At 45.8% G+C, this 19,090-nt stretch overlaps 1 protein-coding gene across 1 annotated transcript in view; it reads left to right on the top strand.

Moving 5' to 3' along the window:
- Window positions 1–19: 19 nt before the first annotated feature.
- The window catches only part of mdn1 (midasin AAA ATPase 1), a 53,146-nt gene continuing 34,075 nt past the window's right edge, over window positions 20–19,090 (top strand). Inside the window, exons 1-36 of the mRNA XM_056427719.1 lie at window positions 20–303; window positions 590–816; window positions 917–1,141; window positions 1,693–1,800; window positions 2,040–2,232; window positions 2,311–2,520; window positions 3,172–3,303; window positions 3,410–3,513; window positions 3,998–4,112; window positions 4,275–4,453; window positions 6,420–6,501; window positions 6,666–6,761; window positions 6,875–6,987; window positions 7,983–8,131; window positions 8,255–8,315; window positions 8,712–8,923; window positions 9,013–9,116; window positions 9,456–9,600; window positions 10,078–10,174; window positions 10,575–10,688; window positions 11,055–11,202; window positions 11,355–11,462; window positions 11,897–12,048; window positions 13,218–13,396; window positions 13,826–14,034; window positions 14,606–14,752; window positions 15,205–15,346; window positions 15,442–15,576; window positions 15,872–16,010; window positions 16,301–16,433; window positions 16,656–16,786; window positions 17,188–17,326; window positions 17,491–17,605; window positions 18,130–18,390; window positions 18,488–18,685; window positions 18,789–18,997. Of these exons, the coding sequence (XP_056283694.1) occupies window positions 208–303; window positions 590–816; window positions 917–1,141; window positions 1,693–1,800; window positions 2,040–2,232; window positions 2,311–2,520; window positions 3,172–3,303; window positions 3,410–3,513; window positions 3,998–4,112; window positions 4,275–4,453; window positions 6,420–6,501; window positions 6,666–6,761; window positions 6,875–6,987; window positions 7,983–8,131; window positions 8,255–8,315; window positions 8,712–8,923; window positions 9,013–9,116; window positions 9,456–9,600; window positions 10,078–10,174; window positions 10,575–10,688; window positions 11,055–11,202; window positions 11,355–11,462; window positions 11,897–12,048; window positions 13,218–13,396; window positions 13,826–14,034; window positions 14,606–14,752; window positions 15,205–15,346; window positions 15,442–15,576; window positions 15,872–16,010; window positions 16,301–16,433; window positions 16,656–16,786; window positions 17,188–17,326; window positions 17,491–17,605; window positions 18,130–18,390; window positions 18,488–18,685; window positions 18,789–18,997 (5,307 nt within the window). The 5' untranslated portion in view covers window positions 20–207. The remainder of the gene's footprint in view (window positions 304–589; window positions 817–916; window positions 1,142–1,692; window positions 1,801–2,039; window positions 2,233–2,310; window positions 2,521–3,171; window positions 3,304–3,409; window positions 3,514–3,997; window positions 4,113–4,274; window positions 4,454–6,419; window positions 6,502–6,665; window positions 6,762–6,874; window positions 6,988–7,982; window positions 8,132–8,254; window positions 8,316–8,711; window positions 8,924–9,012; window positions 9,117–9,455; window positions 9,601–10,077; window positions 10,175–10,574; window positions 10,689–11,054; window positions 11,203–11,354; window positions 11,463–11,896; window positions 12,049–13,217; window positions 13,397–13,825; window positions 14,035–14,605; window positions 14,753–15,204; window positions 15,347–15,441; window positions 15,577–15,871; window positions 16,011–16,300; window positions 16,434–16,655; window positions 16,787–17,187; window positions 17,327–17,490; window positions 17,606–18,129; window positions 18,391–18,487; window positions 18,686–18,788; window positions 18,998–19,090) is intronic.

Raw genomic sequence — 19,090 nt, 5'->3', positions numbered from 1 at the left:
GACTTACGCTTCACTCACATGTGGACAGGATTTTAACGCAAGACACGGGAACATGCATGTGTGTTGTGATACAACCCCACGCAGACAAACGCGTAATGTAGCTCGTAGTTTGTTTTAATATCAGCCACTCGGGACACACTGTTCGTGGAAAGCGCGAGCTCGTTTTTACGCTGAAGTCCGCGTCGCCAGAAGGCGACAAATGATACGATGGAGAATTTAGAATTAAGCCTGTCATCACTGGGCACCATATGCAGACATGTTGCCAAAAGTCACAACGAACTGACCCAATATCTGTCCAAGCAGGTAAGACAATTTTATTTCGGGGTGGTACGGAATTAAAAAATAAATGTAGAGAGTGTTTTCTTTTCACGCGGACTTGAAACGTGTCCTGCGTGCTGTCGCCTTCCCATCTCACGTCAGCAGGCTCCCCAGAAAAGACACACTTTCAGAGTGTTTTGACTCATTAAAACTATTCTGCTGCCTTGTTAATCCCCCGGATGTTAATATAAAAACATATAAATAAGTGCCAATTTTATATCAGCCAATCAATGTGACAATTGGGACCCCGTCCTGCACACTCTCTCCTCAGATATGGAGCCAGCAGGACAGGCAGTGTATTCTAGAGTGCGTGGCCAAGCTGCTGTTGGAAAAGGATCACACGCTGCTGATCGCTCGACACCTGCGCCCGCTGGTTTTGGATCTGCTGGAGCGCAACGCAAACAGGGTCAAAGCCGGTGGCAGGATCAACCATGACCTCCACGAGCGCCTGTGTGTGGCCCTCAGCAAGCTCCTTGGCGTCAGTCCCGATGCGCAGGCGTGAGTGCAAGCCAGACCCTCTCAGAAACCCGTCTGATCGTTCCGATCGTTTCCGCGAACCATGTCCCCTCTGACCGATTCTCCCACCTCTCTCCGCCAGGTTCGCTGCGAGGTACTTCAACGACGCCCCGCCGGTGTTCCAGCGGCTCTTCTTCACCAGCGAGGAGTCATCGGCCGTCCAGTACGGCCCCAGGAGGATGAAGCTGCGGGACCTCATGGGTGCCACCCTGCGTTTCCTCCAGAGTGACTGTGCCAAGTTTCGAATGCTCTGGGACTGGAGTCCCTGCGTCTCCCAGCTGCTCACCAGCGATGTCATGGTCCGAGGGTATGTTACTCTCTTCCTCTTAACACCAGAAGAGTTTTCATGGGCCGTCCGTGCGGTGTAACAAATCCTTTCAGACCGGATGCTTTCATTGGTTAAAATACACACAACAGCAATGGAAAAAAAAATGTGGGTCATAAAAACTAGATACATTTTGAATCAGATCAACCTTTAAAAATTGGTCTGGTTTTACTTTGTCTGTCATCTTTTGGGTTTTTTTTTGACTTGAAGGTCGACCCATCTTGAAGCATACCCTGCTTTATGGTGTATTTGACTCTAAATGGACCATCATTTACGAAATGAACATCATGCTGTATTGAAGAAGACTTGACATAGAGATTGAGATCGTAAACTCATGTTTACAGTGTTTACCGAGGGAATAAATCAAGTAAAAAGTAGAGTAGTTTAAACTTCGGTACAATCAGACTTCTTTTAGCAACCAGAGGAGTCGCCCCCTTATGGCCATTAGAAAGAATGCAAGGAAAAAGCATGTATTGTTTGCATTATTTTGCCTAACAAATTAAACATACAGTGTTTTTCTTTGTCTCCAACAGGTACACCGCTCATTGTTTAGCGATGGTCTCTCACATGACTGATAATCAGAAAACCATCTTTCTGAAAAAGGTGCTGTCGAGCGATGAGATCCTTCACATGAAAATTAAGTATGTTCCTTTTTGGTTCTCCTTGTTTTTATATCTCTTCTCATATGTAGGGCAGATTATTATGGGCCATTTCTTGTTTCAATCGGCGGTGGAAGAAGTGATCTGATTCCTTACTTGAGTAAAATAAAAATTGAGGAATACACAATTACAAGTGCTGAGCACAACATTTTACTTTAATAAAATAACATGTACCATGCCAGAATCATAACTATTATTTGTTTTTTTGCATCTTTCATTAGAGCTTTGGAAGAAACTCAGCAGCTAGAGGTAGAAAAAGCCCTGGTGTTAGCCAATCAGGGCTCGGTGATGTGGCGCCAGGAGAAGGCTAATAAGTTTACCAGGGGCCAGGTGGTATCAGAAGACCTCTCCCAGAATGTCGTGGCAGTCTGTGGTGTTGTGCTCCCCCGTATAGTTCCGAGAAAGACTGAACAGGTATGAACCCTTTGATTTGTTGCATGAAATAGTCCACTGTTGATCTTTTCTGATCCAAATGTTGGTTTTGTTTTGCAGAGGAACCCAAAAGATCTGGTGCTCGTAGACTCCACCTGCTGTAATCTGAGAAGGCTGGCCTTGGCCGTGGCTTCCCAGAAGCCCGTGCTGCTCGAGGGTCCCATCGGATGCGGCAAAACAGCACTGGTTGAGTTCATGGCTGCTGTCACAGGACATACGAAAGCCACAGAGATCCTGAAGGTCCAGCTTGGAGATCAAACTGACAGCAAGGTGAGAGTGGATGTAATCAGTCTAACCCTGAGGGCAAACTCCACCAAGTTTCCACTTATAATTCAGTTTACTGAGATTGAACAATTGTAATAGAATACCTGCAATATTCTTTTTGGACCCTGATCTAGAAAAAAAAGAAAATATATATGGTTTTGCTTGCAGCCAATCCTGGCAGGCGGCTTCGCGCCATGTGATTGTCTCACTGCCGCAGCAGCCAAAACCTCTGAACACGGCGTGAACCAAAATGTGTGCACTGCGCAGTGCGGCAGCGATTAGCGACCCAGTGTGACACACACACACACACACAGCTTCAATTCACCCGATTGGTATCCAATTAAGTACTTTGTTGGCATCGGTATCACATTAAGGATACTGCTATTGATACTGGTATCATATTTGTTTTAAACAGTTGGGAGTTGCATTATGAGTGGTAGGATCCAGTGGGTTTGGAAACCCGGCCTAGTCAAGGGACTAAACATTGGGGTCTCTCGGCCTCGGCTGCTTTCAGTTTAACCATTCTTTTTCTTTCTTTAAAAGAAATTTCCCATGTCTGTCTTTTTAACTTTACTGACACTCGAATACAAAATCCCCGGAGTGCCCTTTAAACGTTCGATGGCGGGCTGAAGTGTGACTGTTTTGTTTGGTTCACAGATGCTGCTCGGGATGTACCGCTGTACTGACATACCCGGGAAGTTTGTTTGGCAGCCGGGAACGCTGACGCAGGCCGTGTCCAAAGGCCAGTGGATCCTCTTGGAAGACATCGACCACGCACCTCTGGACGTGGTGAGTTCAGGCTTGTTGACAATGTAGATTCTAAATATAACGACTTAACTTAATGTAAAACCCCTTTTGTTCATTGCAACAACCGTCTACTTTTTTTTTTGGTAAGATATCGGTGCTCCTGCCTTTGATGGAGAATAAAAAACTGATGATTCCGGGACGGGAGGATTGCATCGATGTTGCTCCTGGATTTCAGTTCTTTGCAACAAGAAGGTAAGAACGTCATTACACTTCAAACGTACTTGTGGAATAGCAACTTCTAGTGATATGATCTTTGGCGATAACCTGATCATCGTTCACTTTTTTCGATGCATCTCACCGCCTGAACATGTTCCCGTGGAAACAAAAACCTCCTCGAGGGTATCCTGCAGTCGGCCTCTCTGATCTTGTCGGCTTCGAACAATGCATGACGTCTAAAATCACTTTTCATTAGCGATCGCTAAGCTGAAGCCAGCCAGTTACAGACACATTCTGCAGTTAGAAAAGTTTCACTGAATCCAACTTGCGACACTTATACGAAGAGTATGAAAAGGATCTTGCGTGAGGCGCTCAGCTGCGTGTGCAAACGGTGACGGAAGAAGCTGCGCGATCAACGGGAAAAGAACTTGAGACGCTTCCAACCTTTGACGCCTCTGTATGCCGATCCAGTGGCCAGTCCAGTCCTGACATGACATGGGGTGTGCTCGTCCGTTTGCAGGATGTACCTCAGTGGCGGCAGTTGGCACAAACCGCATAATTCACACGCGGCGCTGCTGGACAAGTACTGGACCAAGCTGCAAATGGGCAACATGACGCGAGAAGAGCTGAAGAAGGTGAGTTTTGGATAGATGAACTGTATCCGTCCCAAAAGGGAGATTTGGGGAGAATAACAATTCGATGAATTGATATCAAGGTGTTTTATGATCTACGTTTTGATTACGTATTGTGGAGCGAGGACATGGCCTTAGACCCCCCCCCCCTCTCTCTGCGTGTAGGTGCTCATCAGCCGGTATCCGAGGCTGACGGTGGTGTCGGAACGCCTCCTGGACATCTACTGCCAGCTGACCGGGGAGAGACACTCTGACCCGGACAGCAGCATCCTCCCTGACGACAGCCAGCAGCTCAAGTCTGAGGACAGAGGCACATCGCTGGAGGGGAGAGCCCTGTCCCTGAGGTGAGGCCCAGCTCACCCCTTCCCCTGCGCTCCCTTTTGCTTTCCTTTGTCGGCAGTTTTGACAGAAATATATAATTTTAGGAAAAAGAGTCCCACTAAACACACAACACTCGTATTTTCCGAATCATATATATGTATTGAAAAACCAACTGACACAATTTGAACCTTTATTAACGCATTAAAAGTAATTAGGGGTGCCCCGGTGGCCAATAGATGAAGGTGCAGACCGTGAACTGAAATCTCTCGTCATTATTCTGAGCCTCCAACCCAAACATCTTTGTAATAATAAACACAAACCTAATCATCGGAAATTTCGCTTTGTTATCTCGCACTAATCAATCGATAGCGAGCGACGGATCCATCAACAGTCTAAATAAATCTGCAACATTATTATTTATGTAAAGTGCGTATTGCTTTTGCTTCGCAATTTGTCTTTATTTATTTATTTTTTCATGGATCAATCTCGATAGTTGGCTATGTAGGACCATTCCCTTCATTTTAAAAATTTACTCCAGCCATTTAGTGTCCAAAAGCTGGCGGTCTTTTCAAATATCTGTGCAGCAGAAATGGAACAAAAGAGATCCCGACTTGAAGTCCTTCGTACACCCGGTCCTTCATTTCCCAAAAATTCAGCCGTGTTTCTTTTTTCATTCCGGCCTTCCTATAATTTTGACAGTAACCCCCGCTAATGACATCATCGTCTGACTTGAGTTATTCATACAGACGGATGCACGGGCCACGTATGGCCACGTGCCGTGCACAGCCCCACGTTGCAGTGTCTGGCCTCTCTGCATCAGCCCTTTCATCCCGACAGCCACCAAATTCAATTCAATTTATTTTATATAGCCCAATTTCATTTCATTTCATTTATTTATTTATTTGAACAGGGACCGTACACATTAATCAACCCATGGGTAAATGTGTTAACGTTAGCCAAGGCTAAATTTCAGCTTTGGTCCCTGTGGCCAGATGTTACAGCCTTCACTAAAGGAGTAAGAGGTTAACACGGTAACATAATAGAAAAGCAGTAAACATACAGGTTATGATAAAATACTGGCCTCTTCATAAAATCATTAAAACATAAAATAAAAATTAAGAAAACAGACATAAAAACAACAATTATTTACACAATCACTGAGGAGGGAGTCACAGTTCATGCTCACACATCTGACTGGTAATAAATATCACAAATTACAAATTTTCCTCAGAGGGCTTTACAATCTGTACACATACGACATCCCTGTCCCAGGACCTCATCGGATCAGGAAACACTCCCAAGAATAGTAAAAACCCTTTCACAGGGAAAAAAAGGGAAGAAACCTTCAGGAGAGCAACAGAGGAGGATCCCTCTCCAGGACGGACAGATGCAATAGATTTCATGTGTACAGAAGGAATCACCAAAGGCCTTGCATCATCAAAACATCCAGCCAGTCTGCAGCGGCAGTCTTTAATGAGCTTTTCCGCTGGTTTATCGATTGGGCCGCCCTCTGTACAAATGTGCCGGAATCCCAGATTGTGAAACCGAGGCCTTCTCATTTATGTACATCTCCTGGGACATCCTGCACAAAACCCCGCCCCTTTTTGAAGTAGCCATGCTGCCATCAATAGCGACAGCCAAATCTTTCATCCACTTCGCCCCCATCTTCGCATTTGCATTTAAAAAAATGACAATGCAAGCGAAGGTTGGACCGTTTAATCGATGCGTCTGTTGGTTTTCCATGCACTGCACTTCAATAGCACATGTATACTTTTCATGGATCGATGTAATTAACTGCACAGCTCGGGCCCGCGGTGCTCGTATGCGTTGCTCGTTGGGTCCGTGTTATTGAAGAAGGCCTCCGGTTGCCGGCCGCTACAGTGACTCTGGGTCTTGTTTTTTTTCACAGCGTGAATGTTGAAATGTGGCGCCCTTTTAAAAAAGAACTAATAATTGTTTTCCTGATCCGCCTTTGCCGTGATCCCACAGGGACCTACTGAAATGGTGTGAGCGGATCAGCGAGAACTTTGACGGCACCTCATCGGCCACGGCACAACACGTCTTCCAAGAGGTGGGTGGTTTCGGCCTCTTGACAAAGTCGGCACGTAAAAGAGATGACAAACTTTTCACACAAAACAGCCTTTTGCTGTATTGAGCATGGTGCCGCCATTGGTGGTGTTTTGTGGGATGTATTGTGCTGACGGATGGATGTTGGTGGGCGCCTCTGTTTGCCAGGCTCTCGACTGCTTCACAGCCATGCTGTCTCGTCCTGAAAGTCGACTGCAAATGGCCGAGATCATCGGAAGCAAGCTCAACATCTCCAAAGAGAAGGTGACCGCCCTCTGTTTTTGGAGGGAGAGGAATTTCTCATACTTGGGGAAGAAATCAAAATCCAGCACCGTGGCATTTTTTATTTGCTTTTACAATCTCCTTTGTAATTCCAGGCCCAACACTTCTGCCACATGTATCAGCCCGGCATCTCCGTGTCCGAGCTGGAGGTCTCGGTGGGCCGAGTGACGCTTTGTCGAAAGCAGACCGAAGCGGTGCAGCTGAGTGTGTAAGTGGGACATCCCGCCCACCTTTGACCTCTTGTTTACTGTGCATTGGCTGGTGACTGTGCCAGCCTTCCCCCTACTGATAAGCCAAGCAGACCCCCTGCTGGCAAATTGAATCAACATTGAATTGATTGTGGTAAACCCATCGACCTAATTGCATCAGGACGTGCCCAAATATTCGCATTGATTATTCCTGAAAGTCGATATGAATGGGCTCAGACTGAAAACAAACATCGAGTGTGACTTTATGGACCGTTTCACACTCGTAAAAACGCAAACATCGCAAATGTGTGCCAGTTTGTTTCCTGTCACAGTTAAAGGTACTCGTAAAAGCTGTACACTCCCCAGAGCTATTTTTTTCTTCTTTTATTTGTAGCAACTCTTCCATAAAGACCAGCTCTGTGGAGTGAACAGCTTAAAGTGGCCCTGTGGACGGATCAATGTCCACTGTGGATCCATCAGGCTTCACTTTGGTGTCTTAGTTTCCTTTCTGATGAATGCCTTTCAGAACGGAAGGTTTTTTTTCTAAAATTGGAACCAGGATGTCACGCAAAAAAAAAAAATTTACACATACTTTTGTGTGGTGGCAAATGTTCGCTGTTTTGGCAGATATTGCTCTGCTTGTGCTACCCTGTGTTTAAATATATACCAATATCCGATGACCTCCACAGGAACTATCAAAATTCTCCATCTCTTCACTATTCTACTTTTTTTTTTTCAAGTATTTGCAGTGTAAATCTCTGCATAGTCTGGTGTATGGTTATGCCAATGATTTTAATTAATCATTTAATAGTAAATAGTCAACATGTGATCGCGAGATAACAGGATCAAACCAATCAAAACATGTTTTCAATTTGTTTGTATTATTATTATTATGGAAGCCCTAGCTTCTAGATATTCATCTATTTTAATCTTCAAGCCTGTTCCGGTAGTCTACATGTTATGACTGAGGGGGGCCTGTGTAATCATTAAATGTGTTCTTCATGGCCACGAACAGGGACAACCAGACGTTTGCCGCCACGCGTCCCTCTGCCGTGCTGCTGGAACAACTGGCCGTGTGCGTCGCCAAAGGGGAGCCGGTCCTCTTGGTGGGAGAGACGGGAACCGGCAAGACTTCAACCGTGCAACACCTGGCCAGAATCACAGGTCTCTATGCCCTCGGGGTTACATAAGAGCTTTTGATTAATGCAGCAGCCCGTAAACGACTTCCCATGGTTCTTCGACACCATCCCCGATTCAAATACCCCCCATTGTGTTTCTCCAATGCAGGACACAGGTTGCGGGTTGTGAACATGAACCAGCAGAGCGACACTGCCGACCTGCTCGGAGGGTGAGTGGCACACAAATGTGTCCTTAATATCGCGAACATTGCATTTTTCCATCACATAGAGATTTCATGTCTTGGTGGAATCCCCCAAAACATGGGTCCTTTTGATAGATTATTACAGGCTACAAAAAGGCAACATCTAACAAAACGTCCATCTCCATAAAATGGTTCATAAAGGTAATTGTATTGATAATATTAAGACAGTCATTTGTAACACTACAGGGACTACAGATGAAAATGAACCCTCATTGCATATTTCCACTAAGGTGGAAACTGAAATGCTGATTAATGTGCGCTGTAGTTGGTCAATGTCGAAATAAATTTGTCTCCCAACTCCAAACAAACTCGCTCGGAGATTACGACTTGCATCACTATGTCATTTTTTCCGTCCCAATGCAGCTACAAGCCAGTGGACCACAAGCAGATTTTGCTCCCTCTGCGGGAGGCCTTCGAGGACCTGTTCTCCCAGACGTACTCGAGGAAGCAGAACCTGACCTTCCTGGGTCACGTGCAGACCTGCTTCAGGGGCAAGCGCTGGCAGGACCTGCTCAAACTCATGGATCACGTCTGCAATTCGGCGCTCACCAAGGAGCTGCAGGATAAATCAAATGGTAGTGCAGTGGAAAGAATAGAAACAAATGATAATAATAATGTACATGGGCTTCTGTGGGACTAATGTTCCTCGTGTGCGTTTGTGCAGCTGCCTTGCTGCGGGAGCCGTGGGAGGCGTTAGCCGCCAAGCTGAACCAGACCCAGCAGCAGATCCGCGCCTGTGAGGCGGCCATGGTCTTCGCCTTTGTGGAGGTAAAGACCTTAAAGGGGCATTTTGGGTGTTACAAGAGAGTTGTTAAATAAATAGTTTGTATCTTTTTAAGGGATAAACCCATGTCTTAGTCTCTTCCTGAGACTAAGACATGTTTGGCTGCTGTTCCCCCGTCCACAGCAGTACATCGCTTTACTTCCATGCTGGTGCTCCGGTGTATTTCTCCAAACTGGATACCAGCCTAATGATTAAGATGCACGCTACATAACCATACCCCTCTATTTGTACTGTCAAATATATGCAGAAAGCCCCCAATACAGTGTTGCACAGGGATGGAGAGCCTCGGTGAGCAGCTGTAACAGCTTGGTGCTCCTCTGTAGGGAACATTAGCTCTGGCGGTAAAGAAGGGCAACTGGATCCTGCTGGACGAGATCAACCTGGCGGCGGCCGAGACCCTGGAGTGTTTGAGTGGACTGCTGGAGGGCAGCGCCGGGTCTCTGGTGCTGCTGGACCGCGGGGACACTGGTGAGGACCGCTGTCATGTCGGAATCCAGTTTCAAATGCGTCCGCTATACCCACATCCAAATACCCTGTACTATAAATATACTAATGCAAATAGATGGTAGTGAAGTCCACAACTCTGTATTTTGGATGTTTTCTCTTCTCCAGTCTGAAAGGCATGTTTTGAAAGCAAATTAGCCATAAATCTAAAAATTGATCAGTGCATGAAAACCTATTCCAGCCTTTTAGTGCAACGCAGCATTTCTACCAGCACCGAAGCACTCTATTATTAACTAGATCTGCTAAACTTCTCACGTCGCTGACTTTTTACTGACTTGATGTGACGTTCACACATGTGACACTCAAAAGATTCCACTGATGGGCCCAGATTTTTGCCATTGAATCAAATATATTTAGTCGTTCTGCATTGTATTTTTCTCATATTCCTGGGATTGTTGCTAATATTGTTATGTTTAAAACATTTCTTTTTTTATATCACAGAGCCTCTGGTCCGCCACCCAGACTTCCGGCTCTTTGCCTGCATGAACCCAGCTACTGATGTGGGGAAGAGAAACCTGCCTCTGGGCCTCAGGAACAGGTGAGAGTGCAGAGCTGACGGCAAACTGAACGTCTCAACGTCCCCCGAGACTGACGTCTTATTTCATTTTAGTTTGTTCAAATAACGGAGCGTATCAACAACTCCATTCCTTATCTTTACCGCGGAGGGTTATTCAACTGTCCCTCCCCCCAGAAACTTCTTCCAGCTCATCCCTGGGGTCACCAAACCAGATAAATATATTCTCTCCAGTATGTTCTGGAGCTACCCCGGGAACTTTAACAGTTGGACGGGACCGGAAAAAACTTCTAAAAGGGACCACAAGGCCTCCTGATCAGATGCCCGAACTTCCTCAGCTTCCTATCTTTAAGGCTGAGCCCAGCAACCCTATTAAGGAAGCTCATTTCCTGTGTGTATGTGTGTGTGTGTTTGTGTCTCCCAGGTTTACTGAGCTGTATGTGGAGGAGCTGGAGGACGAGGGAGACCTGCGGATTCTGGTTTCCGACTACCTCAAGTGCTTGAATCCCCACCGGAGTGTCATCGCTGGCATCATAAGGTTGGTCTTTACGTCAAATCAAAGTGACCGCTGTTTGAAGGAGAACATTTTATTTAACAGACAGACATTCTTAAAAACCCACCCAATTTGTACAGCTTGTATGAATTTTCATTGAGTTGAAGCAAAAATCAAGTCCAAAGTGGCACAAGGCTCTTTGTAATAACGATGGAAATGCATTATCTGCCATTAAGCTTCTTTTTAAGGTAACTCCAGGGCCAACAGTGCAGGCTTTTTGGGATATTTAGTTACAAAAAAGCACACGCCAGTCCTTCTTACTCTTCAAGCCTATTTTGTAGCTTTTTTTCTTCTTCGAAATCCCCCTCTAAGCTCAAGCTGATTTACTTCTCGATTGTGTTTCATGTGCAGCTTTTACCTGACGGTACGAAAGGAGGCCAACTCTCATCTGGTGGACGGAACGGGCCACAGACCTCACTACAGTTTGCGTACTCTGTGCAGGGCACTGAAGTTTGTGGCAACAAACCCCTGCCACAGTGTGCAGCGCTCGCTCTACGAGGTAGGGGGCTAGGAAAACCTTTTTCTCATGTCATAATTTATGTTTTTTGCAAAAGAAAGATGAGATCATTTTAGTGTTTTGGAGCTTGTTGTTTCCATCCCCATCACTTGTAAGTATTCTGAGTAAACGGGGTCCCTGGTTCCGGTTGGCAGGGTTTCTGCCTGAGCTTCCTGACTCAGCTGGACAGAAGTTCCCACCCGGTGGTCCAGCAGCTGGTGTGTCAGCACATCCTGATGGGGAAAACCAAGTGTCTCAGACATGTAAGTTTTGAGAGCTACTTTATTATTATGAATTTTTTTATGCTAAGTACTGTATTTGAACTTTGAAAACATCAACCTTCTCTATTTCAGAAAGTAAAGTTTATGGTTAGATATTTTTGGACACCGGAAGGTGGGCAAAAATGTTGTATCTCGATATTTTGTTTATTTCATATCTCAATAATGATGATTGTATATAAATCGTGCTATATATATATATATATAGCACAATTTCTGGTAGTTCAATAAATATATAGTCTAGGAAGTGAAAACATATTTTTGTATTATTCAATACTTGACAAATAAGTCTTTTCTTTTTGATTAAGAACTTTTAATGCAGTTTCAAGTAAATAAATAAATAAATATAGGCCGAGCTTACAACGTGAAAAACATGAATATAAAATATCAACAACAAAACATTTCTTTGTCTGCTGCAGCCCATCCCGGCGCCCTTAGACCGGCCCTGCGTGGAGGTGGAGGGCTACTGGGTGTCCCAGGGGAAGATGGAACCGGCCACGGACCCGAGTTACATCCTCACCGCCTCAGTCAAACTCAACCTCCGCGACCTCGCCAGAGTGGTGTCTGCAGGGTAGGAAAACTGTTGCCCAGCTGGCCCCCCATGACTTCCCCGAAATCAATTGGTTCATCTATAAATATCCAGACATTCATGTTGTCGGAGCTAGATCTGGCTCTTGGTAAAGGATGCATTAGGACAAAAATGTTGTCTGACAAGGATCCAGTTCATCCCAGAGGTGTGGGGTGAGGTTTGAGGTCTGGGAGAACCGTTACTTTAATGCAGCTGGCTTTGTGCAAAATATCATGGTGCATCGTTAGATTTGGCCTTTAATAGAAATAATGGGACCAGATCATGCAAAACACCCCAAGAGCAAATTTACTCAAAAAGTACATTGTAAATCAACATTATTGCCATAAAGTGCAATTAAGTTCTCATTTTGTCAAACAAAATAAGTACATTTCATTTGAAGAACGAGTCGAGGTTTTGATTACATGGATTCCATTTATTAATGCAAAGGTTTGTTGCAGTAGTCAATTCCATTATCCATACCGCTTATCCTCATTAGGGTCGCGGGGCGCTGGAGCCGATCCCAGCTGACATAGGGGGCGAAGGCAGGGGACACCCTGGACAGGCCGCCAGTCCATCCAGGGCACACATAGAGACAGACAACCATTCACGCTCACATTCACACCTATGGGCAATTTAGAGGTCAATTAACCTGACTGCAGGTCGCAGGAGTCATGATGACGAAACAGAAAATAAACTTCTTTTAGTTAAAGCTGCATTACCTGATTTTGCCATTAATATGAGGTGTTTTAATTACAATATTGTTAGCACAGCTTTATGGCATGAATTATGTAATCATTATAGGTAACTCCAGTGTCGCAAACAAAATATCTTGAACTATGGGATGTGAAAACACCCCCGTCGTCTGTCATGTATGAAGATGACAGGCGACTGTTGTTCTGGGACTACAGATGAAAAATAGCCTCTTGGCTAACTCTGGCCCATTTACTGAAATGTTTTTATTAATGTACACTGTCCTTATTAAATAAACCCAGTAAAATTCTGGTTTTGTTGTTGCGAGCAACGGCTGCTGTGTGACTCGGCGGTTCCTCCTCACCCCTCAATAGCCCTTCAGGTATATATTTGGCCCACAACATCACTCTAAGTTGTGCCCATTGACAAGTCTCTGTCTCTCTCTGTCTCTCTCTCTCTCTCTCTTTCTGTGGCCCTCACAGGACTCACCCCGTGCTGATCCAGGGGGAGACATCAGTGGGGAAGACCAGCCTGATCCGCTGGCTGGCTGCATCCACAGGGAACCAGTGCGTGAGAATCAACAACCACGAGCACACCGACATCCAGGAGTACATCGGCTGCTACTCGGCAGACGACAAGGGCAAGCTGGTGTTCAAAGAGGGTACGAATATGAAGTGAGCTGGTTCACATTTATAAGGACCACAGTATCCGAGACTTCTATGTCTAGGTGAAAGCGGGTTGAATCCAAAGCACTAAAGAATAACAACAAGAATATTTTTTTATTTAAGAAGCGAACATATTGCGAGATGTGCACTAATGCCGATATCTGCTATATAATTGATGTAGCCCTTTATACAAAAGCATGTAGTATCACATGTATGTGAAAAACACAACAACACGTCAATAAGCCACACTGCTGCACTGGTCAGGAGGTCATGTCCTCAGTATTTTTGTCTGGGAATATCTGGACCAGAAATGACCATTTATAAGGTCAGTAATCACGTTTTTGACCATAACATTGAGACTCTTGACTATTGTTCTCCACGGCGTTTCCCCCACAGACTTTCGTTAAGTGCTTGTCTGTCTGCAGGTGTTCTGATCGACGCCATGAGGAAGGGCTACTGGATCATCCTGGATGAGCTGAACCTCGCCCCCACCGACGTCCTGGAGGCTCTCAACAGGCTGCTCGACGACAACCGGGAGCTCTTTGTGGCCGAGACACAGGAAGTCATCAAGGCTCACCCCAGATTCCTGCTGTTTTCCACCCAGAATCCCCCTGGTCTCTACGGCGGCAGAAAGGTATCCCCATCCGTTCAGTCCGAGAGGGATTTGTCAGGTGGCAGCGAGGTTACCTGCCCGATTTCCTTTGCTCAAACTCGTAGGTTCATTTCGAGAGAGCTTCGCTCACGACTTGGCAAGATTGCCAGGAAATTTGATGTGGATGAACTCTAACGCCTTGGTGACTCATCCATTCTATCTTGAGGAATCTTACGTTTTTATGCACAATGAAACATACAAAACTTACAGACCAATTGACATGAAATTGGCAGAGCACATTCATTTTTCAAGGAGTTAAACCCTATTAATAAAATTAGCATACCACCCAATACACTGCTGGTCTGGCGTCACGGCAACATTTAAAATGTTAAAATAGTTACTCTCAAACTTTTGCCATTGTGTTGACCTTTTTTTGAGGGAAGGAAAAATGACTTCTCTGAGTAGTGAGTATAAAATATAAATCACATGGTTTGTAGTTCACGGTACAAACATGTCCGGTAGACTACAACATGCTAGTGTTGTCTGGGATCACATTGTATCTAATAAACTCATCCACTTCCGTTGAGTCATGTTTTTGCGGTGTGATCTCCAGGTGCTCTCCAGGGCTTTCAGGAACCGCTTCGTGGAGCTGCACTTTGATGAGCTGCCCAGTGAAGAGCTGGAGACCATCCTCCACCAGCGATGCAGCCTGCCTCCGTCCTACTGCACCAAGATGGTCAAGGTCATGCAAGACCTCCAGGTAGCTGAATGTTTTTTCATTTAAAACTATGCAATTTTACATTTTTGGACCATTTTTATTGGAGATAATAGCCAATGAGCTTAAAAGAGAAAACTTTCTATAGTTACATTATTATTGTATTATTTAAACATATAATAGCCTTTGTCTGAACATTTAATTATTCTCGACATTTATTGCCCCACGAAACCATATCCTGTAAATCAAAAGAGCAGATTCAGAAAAATAACTTTAAAATAATGTTTCATGAATTATATTTGTTCACAAGTGGAACATTTCAGCGATACATTCCCCCCCCCCCCTCCTGTTCTCATCTCCCCTCCCCCGACGTGAGATTTAATATGAATCATTTAATACACTCTTGTGTGTTGTTGTAGCACTGACTGTACCCTGCGTGTATCTTTGGATTATGTACCTGTTTTGGATTGTTTTAACTTTCCCCACCCCCCAATCAGGCCTTACGCAGGGTATCTTCTGTGTTTGCGGGGAAACATGGCTTCATCACCCTCAGGGATCTGTTCCGCTGGGCCGACCGCTACAGATTCGAGGAGCAGACGGACACCAGTCAGGACTGGCTGCAGCATTTGGCCGATGACGGTGAGACTCCGACAGACGTGTCCGAGAAGCCGCGAACCCGACACCGGCGTTCCATCGGAAACCTTCAATATCGTGTTTGTCTTCGTCTTCATCAGGGTACATGCTGCTGGCAGGGCGCGTGAGGAAGCCAGAGGAAGAGGCAACCATCCTGTCCATCCTGGAGAAGCACTTCAAGAGGACAGTAAAGCCTGAAAACCTGTTCTCCCAGAAGCAGGTCGCCAGCCAGTTCAGTGAGTGCAACATAAAGACACTTCTCTAGGGATGCACAGATCCGACCTGGAATAATACCTGGGCTCTGTGTATCGGCTTCTATCGTGTACTGGTCCAATACCCCTCTTTAGTGACTGGGATTATTTTCTATGTGTAAGGTGTGATGGCAAAATGTGTGGCAAAAATCTTTTTAAACTGTAAAGGGTAAAGAGAAAGTGACGCTGTAGACTTGTAGTAAACTAGACTTTAAAAAGTCTGATGAAACAATGACGCCACCTGGCTCGTCTCACGTTGGCTCTTCGTCCTGATTGGCAGGCCCCTTCATCGACAGCATCGCCGGAGTCCCAGAGGAGTTCCGCCATGTGGTGTGGACGTACAGCATGAGAAGGCTGGCTGTGCTGGTCGGACGGGCGCTTCGATTCGGCGAGTCTGTCGTGCTTGTCGGGGACACTGGGTAAGATTTAAATCTGTCTTTTGAGACGATCGGAGTCAAATGGACGCTGTGATGTTCAGCCACGGCTCCAGCGATGGCAGTAACTGTTGGTCCAGACTGGGGGAAAAAATAAGATCCAACTGGACGGAACAAGATCAAATATACATTTATATATTCCTGGATCCAATACGTTGAGTTCTCAGAAATCTGGTCGTCGACTGACCTCTCCTCTAGCGCCGCCTGTTAACTTGCTGCATGTGCAACTATTTTAATCGTGCTCACATTTAAATTGTTTCCTTTTCCTTCCCCAGATGTGGAAAGACAACAATATGTCAGCTGTTTGCTGCCTTGGCTGGACAGAAGTTTTTCGCAGTCAACTGTCACCTGCACATGGAGACGTCTGACTTCCTGGGAGGCCTGCGGCCCGTCCGGCACACGCACCAGGTACTGACGAGTCGGCGAAAATAACAAAATCTACAGACGACGTTGGACATCTTATTATTGCTGAAACTTGTTTTCATGCCAATTGAAACATAATATCTTTGAAATCGTAGAAAATTTAGCAATAAAATATCTTAATTTATGTTACAGTTTAATTACATGTTGCAAGTATGTCTCAATCATGAATGGAAAGTAAATCTATAACATATCTTTGTGTGTGTGCAGACGGATGGGGAGGACTGCAGGTTGTTTCAGTGGAATGACGGCCCGTTAGTGCAGGCCATGAAGGAGGGAGGAGTATTTCTCATGGATGAGATCTCCCTGGCAGACGACTCGGTGCTTGAGAGACTCAACAGGTAGATACACACACACACACACACACGCACGCCCAGCCATTCACTCAAAAGCAGCAAACGGCACCAGTAACAGCCACACAGAGGTTTAAATTCATCCAGGTCAAGACTTTCAAGTAATTAATGATCATTTCTATGCTATTCTCAAGAGTTATCCAGTCATGGGATCTGCTCTGATGAACTTTCACAATAGAAAATAAATGTGCTATACGGAGGTAGCTTTAGTAGGAGACATTGAGAAACTGGATTATAGTATGTAGTTCTTGTTGAATGACAGATATCTCAGCCATCCAGTTCACACGTGATGGTGGATCCGTCCTCATGAGGGAAATAATAGTCTAATAAAAGCATCTGGCAGCCCGGCAGGTGGATAGCATCACGGTGTTTTGTGTTTTCCCCGTCAGCGTTCTCGAGACGGAGAAGTCCCTGGTGCTGGCAGAGAAGGGCAGCGGGGAAAACGACGACGTGGAGCTGATCGTAGCGGCCACAGGTTTCCGTCTGGTTGCCACCATGAATCCCGGAGGAGACTTTGGCAAGAAGGAGGTAGATGAAAAAAAAACACAGTAGCAGCAGAACTGCTCTTGGTGGAATGTTTGTCCTTGTTGCTTTAACATGCTTTTTTAAATGTGCGTGCTTCAAGAGTAACCAACCAGAACTGCATGAAGTCTGACCTTTCTTTCTCTTTTTGCTTGTCTGTTTTCCGACAGCTCTCTCCTGCCCTCAGGAACCGGTTCACAGAGATCTGGTGTCCGCAGAGCAACAGCCGCGGTGACCTGGTTCAGATCATCCAACACAACCTGCGCGCCGGGCTTACACTCGATGGTAAACCAGCTCGGAGACATTTTATTTTATTTTTTATATATTTTTTTATAAATATACTTGCATGTCTCGAATACAACGAAAAAAGTCTGCAGACTTGTACATAACCATTGTTACATAACTGCTACATCATAATTATACATTATAAATATTGTTGGACCTGAATTGGATCATGCAAAAATAATCGTTATAAGACTGAATGGTAATTAAATCTGTTTTCATCCTAATAGACATTGAATGTGTTTGGCTATGGAATACTAAGCTAGTTGATATCTATTGAATTCTAAGCCCAATGAACAGGGAGGCATGACCTCTGAGCAACGGTAACACTGCTATTAAGTTCAAAGTCATTGGCGTCTCCCTAAATTCAAGGATCATAATGGAGGCTTTAAACTAGAGGGCCTTCGTCTCATTCTACATCTCAAACTGGAGACCTCGGGGTTGTTGTCCTGAAGCAAACGATGCAGAACAGTTGCCCACATGAACCAAAGGGTCACTCGTGCGATTCCTTTTCTTCTCAACCGCAGGCGGCGACATCGCCGAGCTGATGCTGGACTTCATCGAGTGGCTGACCCAGCAGGACTTTGGGCGCCGCTGCATTCTGAGTGTCAGAGACGTCCTGTCGTGGGTCTACTTCCTCAACACTGTGTGCGAACGGGACGAGGACGGCTTCATGACCATGGGGGCCCTGGAGGAGGACGAGGAAGCGGAGTGGAACCTCCGACTGGACACCGTCACCGCCTTCATCCACGCCGCGTGTCTCGTCTACGTCGACGGCATTGGCTCCGGTAAGTCGACAGTCTCCTTCAGTTCTACTGAGACTCTGTCTTCCCAAATAAGGTTTTTTTTTTAAGAAAGGTGATCTGAGACTCCATTTTCTTTCAGGAACCACCGCCTCCTGTGCGGACAGCGCCATCCTGGCGCGCCAGCTGTGCCTGGACTATCTGCAGCAGCAGCTGAGCAAGATCATTAAGCTGGACCAGGAGATGCTAGACGCCCTGAGAGTGTATGACAGCAGCCTGTCGAGGGAACCCCAGTGGGGCGACGACTTCTTCGGCATTGACCCCTTCTACATTGCTTTAGGTACAAACTCCACATACATTACAGCTACGTCTAATGGCGCATGCCCCGCCTCCATCCGTCGAGAAAATGTCCAACTCCTTTTCTTTTTTTTCCTTTTACCCAGGACCTCAGACTGAGAGCCGCGACCTGTCGGACTACGCCATCGCAGCGGGCACGACCGCCGTGAACGCCCAGAGGCTCCTGAGGGCGCTAAAGCTGCAGAGGCCCGTGCTCCTGGAGGGCTCACCCGGTGTGGGGAAAACCAGTCTGGTGGCAGCGCTGGCAAAAGCTTCGGGCAACAAACTGGTCAGAATCAACCTGTCGGAGCAAACGGTAAAACGGCTTTCTTTCTTCTTTTCTTTTCACATGAATAACGCTCAAGAGTTCCCCCAGTTGAACTGGTGCTGATGATGTGTGCTCTCTGGC

Source organism: Pseudoliparis swirei, chromosome 12, assembly GCF_029220125.1.
Source record: "Pseudoliparis swirei isolate HS2019 ecotype Mariana Trench chromosome 12, NWPU_hadal_v1, whole genome shotgun sequence".
Classification (NCBI taxonomy): Eukaryota; Metazoa; Chordata; class Actinopteri; order Perciformes; family Liparidae; genus Pseudoliparis; species Pseudoliparis swirei.
Note: the sequence above shows the minus strand (reverse complement) of the source record. Positions and strands in the feature narration are given on the sequence as shown.